The sequence below is a fragment of the Carcharodon carcharias genome, chromosome 18, assembly GCF_017639515.1.
Source record: "Carcharodon carcharias isolate sCarCar2 chromosome 18, sCarCar2.pri, whole genome shotgun sequence".
In the NCBI taxonomy this organism is placed as follows: domain Eukaryota; kingdom Metazoa; phylum Chordata; class Chondrichthyes; order Lamniformes; family Lamnidae; genus Carcharodon; species Carcharodon carcharias.
Window position 1 is genome coordinate 34,418,345 of NC_054484.1, and position 11,525 is coordinate 34,429,869.

At 43.9% G+C, this 11,525-nt stretch overlaps 2 protein-coding genes across 3 annotated transcripts in view; one reads left to right on the top strand and one right to left on the bottom strand.

Moving 5' to 3' along the window:
* nit2 (nitrilase family, member 2) overlaps positions 1-8,885 on the bottom strand; it is a 35,669-nt gene extending 26,784 nt beyond the window's left edge. The window contains exon 1 of one of the 2 annotated variants that reach the window (XM_041211213.1): positions 8,732-8,885. The gene's annotated coding sequence lies outside the window, so the exon portion shown is untranslated. Of the gene's footprint in view, positions 1-3,007; positions 3,123-8,731 lie in introns of those variants that run through there. The other variant, XM_041211214.1, reaches the window with a different exon arrangement.
* A 46-nt stretch (positions 8,886-8,931) lies between these two features.
* Positions 8,932-9,894, top strand: LOC121290597 (histone H4). Its single transcript, XM_041211215.1, has one exon. It carries the CDS (start codon positions 9,062-9,064, stop codon positions 9,371-9,373), a length of 312 nt encoding a protein of 103 aa, XP_041067149.1. The 5' UTR covers positions 8,932-9,061; the 3' UTR covers positions 9,374-9,894.
* Positions 9,895-11,525: the final 1,631 nt, after the last annotated feature.

Consider the following 11,525-nt stretch of genomic DNA (forward strand, 5'->3'; position numbering starts at 1 on the left):
TGCCCTACCATCCATTCTTAATTGGCACATTCATTTAGATAATATCACCAACTTTAACTTTAACGCCTATGTGTTCTTCTGTACCATTGTTGTTGACATCTTTTGATGATCTGCTTCTATCACTGCTTGTTTGTCCCTATGACCACACCGCCCCCGCCCCCCCCACCCACCTCTCTCTCTCTCTCTCTCCGCCCACCACACACACACACACCTTAAACCAGCTTATATTTCAACTCTTTCTTGGACTCAAACTCAAGTTCTGTCGAAGGGTCATGAGGACTCGAAATGTCAACTCTTTTCTTCTCCGCCGATGCTGCCAGACCTGCTGAGTTTTTCCAGGTAATTCTGTTTTTGTTTTTGTTTTGGATTTCCAGCATCCGCAGTTTTTTTGTTTTTATGTCAACTTTCTTCTGATCGCACCTGTGCTTTGCTTCCAGCCAAATGGTGGGTTCAAAGCCAAAATGTTAATTTTTATCCAGCCTGATTGACCTAGGTGGAGAATCGACATACTCAATGCTTCACTCACACCTCAACGTAAAACTGGATGGTAAAACAGCGGGGAAGTTGGGAAGCGTTCGTTCTGGGAACTAGGGAGACAATTTGAAGGAAAATGGGGCCTCGACATACTCTTTGGAGAGTGTGAGGAACAAACAAGACTTCGATCAACTGGAGGGGGAATGAGAGACGCAGAGATTGGGTTTGGGAGGCGAGAATGGCTCTCTGAGCTGGAGGGTTAGAAGACCTAAGGACGCCGGTTATGATCTGAAAGATTAGTGTCTTTGTTCGGGGGTGGGGAATGGGGCAGCTGGGTGAAGACAGAGATGAATGAAATTTAAGAAAAGTGATGATGTACTTGGATTATTCAATACGAACAATGCCAAATGTCAATTTTTTTAAATTAAAAAGTCCAACTTGTAAAGTAAAGCTGCATTTAAAAATGATCCAGAATGTAAGTTTTTGTAAAAATTCAATTTTCAGGACTGATTTGGAAGAAATGTGTAGTCTCCTAATTAAGAATGCTGGTCATTCAATGTTTTTGTTTAACAATGCAACCTATTTTGATATCGTAGAATAATATATAAATATAAAGGCATTTAAGATAGAAAGGGATGAGATAATTGATATACAAATCAAACTTAACATTCACGCCACACAAGTGCCAGGCGATGACCATCTTCAAGAAGAGAGAATCTAACCATCTCCCCTTGATGTTCAATGACATTACCATCACTGAATCCCCATTACCAACATCCTAGGGGTTATCATTGACCAGAAATTGAACTGGACCAACCATATAAATAGTGTGGCTCCAAGAGCAGGTCAGAGGCTAGGAATCCTGCAACAAGTAACTCACCTCCTGACTCCCCAAAGCCTGTTCACCATCTACAAGGCACAAATCAGGAGTGTGATGGAATACTCTGCACTTGCCTGGATGAGTGCAGCTCTGACAACACTTAAGAAGCTTAACACCATCCAGGACAAAGCTGCCCACTTCATTGGCACCCCATCCATCACCCAAAACATTCACTCCCTCCACCACTGACACACAGTGGCAGCAGTGTGTACCCTCTACAAGGTGCAGTAACTCAACAAGGCTCATTCGATAGCTTCTTACAAACGCAGGACCTCTACCACCTCAAGGACAAGGGCAGCAGGCATATGGGAACACCACTACCAGGAAGTTCCCCTCCAAGCCAACTACCAGCCTGACTTGGAAATATATCACTGTTCCTTCACTGTCGCTGGGTCAAACTCCTGGAACTCCCTCCCCAACAGCACTCTGGATGTACCTACACCACACAGACTGCAGCGGTTCTAGGCGGCAGCTCACCACCACCTTCTCAAGGGCAATTAGAGATGGGCAATAAATGCTGGCCTAGCCAGCAACACCCACATCCTGTGACAGAAGAAAAAAAATTCAGATAAAACCCCTGATTCGTGCCTTCAAAAGCTAGGGAAAAGATAGCAGGGGCACTATGGCATTTTTTATAAAGATATCAAAAAAGAAAATAATGGCAGAGGACAGATGGTGAGCTAATATTATCCCCATATTTAAAAAGAGAGGACGAATAAATCCAGGGAACAGCAGGCCAATTGGCTCAATGGAGGTGATAGGAAAGATAATGGAATATTTACACAAAGATGTATATACAAAAACTAGAAATTGAAAATATAAAAGAGTATTCAGCACTAATTCTAATAGTGAAGGTCATGTTTGAACAACCTTACTGAAATCTTTGAAGTAACAGAAAAGGTAGGGAAGGATAATGCAGTAAACATCCTTTTAGATTTCCAAAAGGTCTTCAGTAAGGTACCATGTAGTAGACTCATTATTAAGATCAGAAGATATGGAGCTGATTTTACGCCCCCCCCCCCCACCCCGGACGGGTTTGAAGGGAGGGGGAACACGTAAAATCCACTGGGTGGCCTTCCCAATGCCTACCCACCCACCCCCAACCTGTCTGAAATTTCACAGGTGGGATGGTGGAGGCATCAGGTGCTTGGCAGCCCTGGGGCCTACTGATGGCCACTTTAGGGCCTCATGCTGCTGCCATTATTTTACCTGCAGCAGAGGTGGCCTACGCCATGCAGGAAGCTCAGCAGCTTTAGCTGCACAGGGTGGTGTCAGGCAAGGAGTTGGGGGTGGGGGTGAGGGAGGGTCTTCCTTTCAGGGTCCTCTGCGCCCATCAGAATCACCTCCCCGCCCCCCACCCCACCCCAGCCCCATGCCAAAACTTATTTGAGTTGCTCAGCATTGGGAACTGCCTGTAGATCCGGCCGTGGCCACCACTCTAGGTGGTGCTGCAGGGACTAAACAGCCACCCTCCATCTGATCAGCCGACAGCTCTCTAAGGCAGGACTTCCCAGATTTTTTAGCTAGGGCTGGGGAGGTGGTGCCGTGACCGCAGCACCTCATAAAATTCAGCTCATGTAGTCGAGGGACAAGTAGCAGAATGGATAGTAAGCTGATTACAAGACAGAAAGTAGGGATCTTAAAGGCAGTTACTTAGCTGGTAAATGGCGAGATGTGGTGTTCCACAATGACTGGTGCTGAAGCCACTCATGAATGGGAAGTACAAACTCAAACATTGTAGATTATACCAAATTGGAGGCTATAGTCAACATAGAGAGGAACTGAGACAAAATAAAGACATTAATAAACTTTCAAAATGGGCATGTAATTGACAAATGGATTTCAATATAAGAACCACAAGAAATAGGAGCAGGAGTAGGCCATTTGGCTTCTTGAGCCTGTTGTACCATTCAATATAATCTTGGCTGATTAACTCTACTTTTCTGCCCATTCCCAATTTCCCTTGATTCCCGGAGAGACCAAAAAATCTATCCATCTCAGTCTCGAATATACTGAACAATGGAGCATCCACAAATCTCTGGGGTGGCGTCATGAACAGTAAAGGCATGTCCTATTCGTAACTTTAAACATGGACTGTGTTCATGTGGAAGCTTCTGGATTATCTTTTATTTATTTAAAATGGGCACTGATGAACTGTTAATCAGGCTACCGCCAATCATGTAACTTTTGGCATTTGAACTACAGACCGTATCAAGTCTCTGACAAATACCTAATTAAATCTGGACATAGGTGAGAACCATTTGTGGAATTCACACATCTCATTGTTTAAGGATAGGCTAACACCTAAAGACTATGGCTGGGCTTTTCCTGTCCCACCTGTGGTGGGAATCGTCATGGGTGAGACAGAAAATTTGATGGACCAGCCAAAGGTCTGTTGACTTCAGGTGGGAATTCCTGGTCCCACAGCAGGCGGGACTGGAAAATCCTGGTCTTTGGAGTTTCCAGATAGCCTGTCTCCATGCTTTATGCTGGACAAAAGGGAAGATCAAAACTCAATGGCCACTATCAACTTCCCATTCTATCACAATGGCCTCCCTCACCCAAACTAGACTGGATGGGCCTCAGAGGTGGCCCTTACTCCAAGGGTAAGAAAAAAAACACCTCTTTTCATAAAAAACATACTGATTACAGACAGTAAGACAGTAAATACGTTGTCTGTGGCAGGTAGGCATTTCCAAACATTCACAACCCTCTGATTGAAGAAATTTCTCCTTAACTGACTCCTAAATCAGTGACTCTTTATCATGAAACTGTGTCACCGTGCTCTAGATTCCCCAGCCGGCGGCAGTGTTTACCATGTCAAGTCCCATCAGAATTCTGTAGGAGAATGAGAGATGATCTCATTGAAACATAAAGTTCAAGGAATATAAGCCCAATTTACTCAGCCTCCTACAGGAAATTCTTCCCATTCTGGGAACCAATCTACCAAACCTTTGCTGTACCACTTCTAATGACAGTATATCCTTTCCTAAATACGGACAGCAAAACTGTGCACAATATTCCATGTGTGGTCTCACTAAAGTGTTGGATAGGCTGGGCCTCTATCCACTGGAATTTAGAAGTTTGAGAGATGATCTTATTGAAACATATAAAATCCTGAGGGAATTTGACAGGGTGAATTCTGAAAGGATGTTTCCCCTTGTGGAAGAGACTAGGGGGCACAGATTAAAAAATAAGGGGTCTCCCATTTAAGACAGAGATGAGGAGAATTTGTTTCTCTCAGGGGGCTGTGAATCTTTGGAACTGTCTTCCCCAGTCACCAGTGGAGGCAGGGTCAACGAATATTTTTAAGGCAGAAGTAAGTAGATTCCTAACTAACAAGGGAGTCAAAGGGTAGGCAGAATGTGGAGTTGAGGCCACAATCAGATCAGCCATGATCTTATTGAGTGGTGAAGCAGGCTCGAGAGGGCAAATGGCCTACTCCTGCTCCCAATGTGTACATTTATATGTATGTTTAACAAAGAGGTTATACCAAACAGGAAAGATAGAACAGACTGGGGTTCTTTACTCTAGAATAAAAATTTGAGGATAAATTATTATAGATTAAAATTATGATCGGGTTTGATAAGGTACAAGTCGAGAAGAGGTTTCCAAATGTAGGAGAGACTGGAATCAGCTGTTAAAAAATACAGAGTCATTAATGAATCAAATAGGGAATTCAGAAAAAATCCCTCTAACCACTTACTGGTAAAATATGGAACTCACTTCCACAAGGAATAGTTGAATTGAAGGGGTTAGATAAAAATAGTGGGAAAAGGGTGGAGCATAAACACCAGCAGGGATCTGTTAGACCAAATGGTTTGTTGCTGTGCTATAAATACTATGTAAGACTATGTAAGAGAATCTTACAGCCTAGAAGGGCCATTTGGCCCATCATGCCTGTGCTACATGCTTGAAAAAGCTATCTAACTAGTCCCATTCCCTTACTCTTTCCCCACACATGGAAGTCATTGCTGTCAGAGACACGGTTGAAAGAGGGGCAGGATTGGCAGCTCAATATTCCAGGATATAGGGTCTTCAGGTGAGACAGGGAAGGAGTAAAAGAGGAGGGGGTATCGCAATATTGATCAAGGAATCTATTACAGCAGTAAGGAGGAATGTTTTTAGAAGGCTCCTCAAATGAAGCCATATGGGTAGAGCTTAAAAACAGAAAAGGAGCAATCACATTGCTGGGAGTGTACTATAGGCCCCCAAAGAGTCAGAGAGAAATAGAAGAGCAGATATGTAGGAAAATTTCAGAGAAGTGTAAAAATAATAGGATCATAATAGTGGGGTTTTCAATTTCTTCAACATTAACTGGGTTAGTCATAGTGTGATAGGTTTAGAGGGAGCAGAATTCTTAAAATGCATCCAGGAGAGCTTTTTAAGCCAGTATGTAGAAGGTCCTACAAGAGAGGGGGTGGTCCAGGACATAATTTTAGGGAATGAAGCCGGGCAAGTGGTAGAGGTATCAGCGGGGGATCATTTTGCAGATAGTGATCATAACTCCGTTAGATTCAAGGTTGTTATGCAAAAGGACAAGGATGGGCCAGAAATCAGAGTTCTAAATTGGGGGAAGGCCAATTTTAATAAGATCAGATATGATTTGGTTAGAGTGGACTGGGAGCAGTTACTTCTAGGTAAATCTGTGTCAAAGCAGTGGCACTCATTCAAGAAGGATATAGAGAGAATACAGGGTCAACATATTTCAGTAAAGATAAAGGGTGGGACCAACAAATCCAGGGAACCCTGGATGCCGAGGCATTTACAGGATTGGATAAAGAAAAAAGGGAGGCTTATGGCAGAAATTGAAGGCGAAAGCCCTAGAGGAGTATAGCGTGTGTAGCGGGGAACTTAAAAAGGAAATTAGGAGAGCAAAAAGGGGGCATGAATAAACATTGACAGGTAAAATAAAGGAAAATCCAAAGTCATTTTACATGTACATTAAGAGTAAGAGGATAACTAGGGAAAGAGTAGGGCCCATTAAGGACCATAGTGGTAATTTGTGTGTGAAGCCAGAAGACGTATGTAGGGTTCTAAATGAATACTTTGTGTCGGTGTTCACAGGTGAGAGGGATGACATGAGAATGAAAATCAGGCAAAAGGATTTTAATATAATTAAAGAAATTAGCATAGAAAGGGAGGAGGTTCTAAGTGGTCTGGCAAGCTTAATAGTAGATAAATCTCCAGGCCCGGATGAAATGTATCCAAGGCTGGTGAGTGAGGCAAGGGAGGAGATAGCAGGGGCACTGGCAATAAATTTCAATACTTCTCTGGCCACAGGAGAGGTGCCAGAGGACTGGAGGACAGCCAATGTGGTACTGTTATTCAAGAAGGGAGGAGGGGATAAACCAGGGAACTACAGGCCAGTCAGTCTAACCTCAGTGGTGGGGAAACTATTGGAAGCAATTCTGAAGGACAGAATTAATCTACACTTGAAGAGGCAGGGATTAATCAAGGACAGTCAGCATAGTTTTATTAATGGGAGGTCATGTCTGACCAATTTGATTGAATTTTTCAAAGAGGTGACCAGGTGTAGATGAGGGCAATTTAGTTGATGTAGTCTACTTGGACTTCAGTAAGGCTTTTGATAAGGTCTCACATGGGAGACTGATAATGAAGGCAATTTGGCAAATTGGATTCAGAATAGGCTGAGTGGCAGGAAGCAGAGGGTGATGGTCAAGGCGTGTTTTTGTGACTGGATGCCTGTGTCCATGCGGTTCCACATGGATCGGTGTTGGGTCCCTTCCTGTTTGTGGTATATATAAATGATTTAGACTTGAATGTAGAAGGGTTGATCAGTAAGTTCGCAGGTGACACGACAATTGGTAGGCTGGTAAACAGTGAGGAGGATATAGACAGGCTGGTTAGATGGGCTGATCAGTGGCAAATGAAATTAAATCCGGATAAAGATGGTGGTGCACTTAGGCAGGACAAACAAGGCACGGGAATACACGATGAATGGTAGGGCCATGGGAAATAGCGAGGATCAGAGGGACCTTGGTGTGCTCGTCCATCGGTCCCTTAAGGTAGCAGGACAGGTATATAAGGTGGTTAAGAAGGCATATGGGATACTTGCCTTTATTAGCCAAGGCATAAATACAAGAGCAGAGAGGTTATGCTGGAACTGTATAAAACGCTGGTTAGGCCACAGCTAGAGTATTGCGTGCAGTTCTGGAATTCGCATTATAGGAAGGATGTGACTGCACTAAAAAGAGCGCAGAGGAAATTTACCAGGATGTTGCCTGAGCTAGAGAGTTTTAGTTAAGAGAGATTAGATAGACTGGGGTTATTTTCCCTGGAGCAGAGATCGAGGGAGGACGTGATTGAGGTGTATAAAATTATGAGAGCATAGATAGGGTAGACAGGAAGGAACTTTTCTCCTTGGTGGATGGATCAATAACCAGGGGGCATAGATTTAAGGTAAGGGGCAGGAGGTTTAGAGGGGATGTGAGGGAGAGTTTTTTCACCCAGAGGGTGGTGGGAATCTAGAACTCACTGCCTGAAAGGGTGGTAAAGGCAGAAACCCTCATAACATTTAAGAAGTATTTGGATGTGCATTATGGGCCTAGTGCTAGAAAACGGGATTGGAGTTGTTGGGTACTTGTTTGACCGGCACAGATTCGATGGGCCGAAGGGACTTTTTCTGTGTAAGGATGTGACTGCACTAAAAAGAGCGCAGAGGAAATTTACCAGGATGTTGCCTGAGCTAGAGAGTTTTAGTTAAGAGAGATTAGATAGACTGGGGTTATTTTCCCTGGAGCAGAGATCGAGGGAGGACGTGATTGAGGTGTATAAAAGTATGAGAGCATAGATAGGGTAGACAGGAAGGAACTTTTCTCCTTGGTGGATGGATCAATAACCAGGGGGCATAGATTTAAGGTAAGGGGCAGGAGGTTTAGAGGGGATGTGAGGGAGAGTTTTTTCACCCAGAGGGTGGTGGGAATCTAGAACTCACTGCCTGAAAGGGTGGTAAAGGCAGAAACCCTCATAACATTTAAGAAGTATTTGGATGTGCATTATGGGCCTAGTGCTAGAAAACGGGATTGGAGTTGTTGGGTACTTGTTTGACCGGCACAGATTCGATGGGCCGAAGGGACTTTTTCTGTGCTGTAAGACCTCTTATGACTCTATGATTATGAGCCCTGCAATTTTCCCCTTTCCAGTATTTATCCACTTCCGTCTTGAATCAATTTCCATCGCCATTTCACACATTGCATTCCCAATTCATCCCGTAAAAGATGTCTCCACGCATTGATTTTCAGTTCTGAATCTTTCCTTAATCATCTTAAGTCAGCGTGCAGTTTACAGCTAGCAGCTACCGGATACGGTCTCCACTTATAAGTGATGTATTTGAAGGGTGTATAAGTAACCAACCTGTACCAGACCAGACAATCACAAATCTCGCTCCAATAAGGGTTTCCTTATTTTGATTATAGCCCTGCTAAATCGGCATAAAATAAATTAGAAGCAAATTACAAAACAATCAATCAATCAGCTCGCCTTGCTTCCGAGCAGAGCTGGTTATTGATACATCCGGGGGAGGGTGGCGAAAATCAGGGATCACGTGGCCAGGGGTGCGCTGACGTCAGCCTGCGGGTAACCCCCAGGTCCGCTTCAACTGAAGATCTGTTTTGAGACAAAGGACCGGGAGCTCAGTGCCGGCGGCCGGTTGAGTTTGTTGGGGCTGAGCTTTAATTTTGCGGGATGTCAGGACGTGGAAAAGGCGGCAAGGGGCTGGGGAAAGGAGGAGCCAAGCGCCACCGGAAAGTGCTCCGGGATAATATCCAGGGGATCACCAAGCCGGCGATCCGCCGGCTGGCTCGGCGAGGCGGAGTGAAGCGAATCTCCGGCCTCATCTACGAGGAGACCCGCGGCGTTTTGAAAGTCTTCCTGGAGAACGTGATCCGGGACGCGGTCACTTACACCGAGCACGCCAAGAGGAAGACGGTGACCGCCATGGATGTGGTGTACGCCTTGAAACGGCAGGGTCGCACTCTCTACGGTTTCGGCGGATAAGAAGCCGGTTCAAACATCGTTCAAGACGGACTTTATTACACATCGGGCTTTTTATTCCCGTTTAAAAAAAAACACACACACATGGCTTTGCTTTTAGTGGCGCGCTTACTTATTGTGTTCTCGCAGTTCCGAGTCCGTCTTTTGGGGTGGGGGAAATTGTGAAGCTCTAGTTTCTGATTGGCTGCCTCGTAGTTTGAAAGTTGCCCAATAGGAACCTGCACCACCGTCTATCCTTCATTTGCATATCAGTCTTTATAAATACCGAGAGTGCGCGGCCCTCGGCTATTCTAGCTCCACGTTGGTTGCTTCTTTTGAGTTTGTCCTTGTTTCTACAATCCCGGGACTTTTGATTCCTATTCGCTTCGAAGATCTGATTATTGTGATGAGTGAGACATTTTTTTTTAAAAAGTAGATCCTGTATGCAATTCGGGACCAGTGATTTTTTTTTAATGAAATGTCGCCTTCGCTATTTTTGAAACTTTGTTGCAGACCCTCTTCCTGTAATAAAAAAATTGAGTTCATTTTTGGAGTCTTTGTGCCTTGACCTTCGGTTACTCGCATTGGTGTAGCTCTCTTTGATGCATTTAAAATCTAGTAAGCATGCATCTTGTTGCCTTGCCTTAACTGCATTTTTTTGATCTTGTTTCGAACTGAACAGCTATGTAAAAGTTCTTGAGGCTGCTAATTTGTATACATTGTTTAGTGCTATTAAGATTATTACTCAAAACAGATATACACGGACATTTGTAAATTGCAATTATCTGCCGATATGTCAGTTATTGTTTTGTAAGGTAAATACCCAAACACTCAACAGAAGACTGTCCAACTCTCAAGGAAACCCTGCCTTCTATCCTGCTCTAGCCTCTGACTCCAGACTGCAGGCATGTGATTGATTTTTGCTTAAGGGGTAATTCCATTAACGTTTAAGGGCAACTGCTATTCCCATTGACTGGATAAGTTGGATACGGAGACATAGCCTTAAAGGTAGAGCTGCTAGGCATTTCAGCAGTAAAATTAGAAAATATTTCTACACTCAAGGTTGTTTAAAAATTTGGGACTTTTCAAACAATTGATGCTAGGCCAATTTTAAATTTGATATTGCTATGTTTTCTTAGCCAAAAGTAGTAAGGACTATAGGACAAAGCTGGTTGATAGATCAGCTATCATTTTGTTAATTTAAGAGCTAATACTCTTTTTCTACATCTGCGAGGGAGTGGGGTGGGAGTCCTAACATTAGTGCAATCAATCTTGAATCAGGACAAGGAGATCTGATTACTGCTTAACTGATAAAGCAACTACGTGGAATAGACACGGTTATAAGGGCACAGAACATACCCGGGGTGGGGAGGGGGACACTTCAATGTCAATCACCAAGAGTAGCTCTGTAGCAAATCCTGAAGGAGAACTGCCAATGGGCCTGGGCACTTGGTGAGGGAACTGATATGGCAAAAAAATCTACTTTGCATTGTCCTTGCCAATTTACTCTTGGATGACATTTGAAATGTCCACTGCACAGTCCTTTTGGAGATAAGTTATGCCATCACAGAGGATGTTTGGCATTATTTTGTGGGACATTGTGTGAAATGGGATAGACTGGTAACTGAACTGGCAGCTCATCTGGACATCCATTAGGCTCTGGACCATCAGCATAATTGTATTCAACCATCATCTGTAACTTGTGACCTGGTAAATCCATCAAGCTACTTTTACCATCCAGTCAAACAAACTCGCTCAATGTGAAACTTAGAGCCAGGTGTGGTGTCAGGCATAATTAAAATAGGTGCTAACCGAATGAAGTACAGCACAGAGCTATGTACATGCTTGAGATAGACCTATGTGATCTCTGAACCAGTGGAGACCAAAGCTCCTCTCCCTCTACAGTTCTGCCACATCCAGTTGTGAATGGTGGTGGACAATTAACAGGAGGACAAGGCTCCATGAGCATTATGATCCTCAACAATGGAGTTTATTCCATCATTGGTAAACTGATGTAAGGAGTCATCAAAAACACCAAGTGGCATTTGCTTAGCAATAACCTGCTCACTTACACCCAGTTTGGGGTCTGCTAAGGCTACTCTGCTCCTGACCCGTTACAGCCTTGGTTCAAACATGGACAAAAGAGTTGAACTGGTGAGGTGAGAGTGAATGCCCT

Coding starts and splice junctions, on each gene's coding strand:
- LOC121290597 (XM_041211215.1), top strand. CDS start 9,062: ATGTCAGGACGTGGAAAAGGCGGCAAGGGGCTGGGGAAAGGAGGAGCC.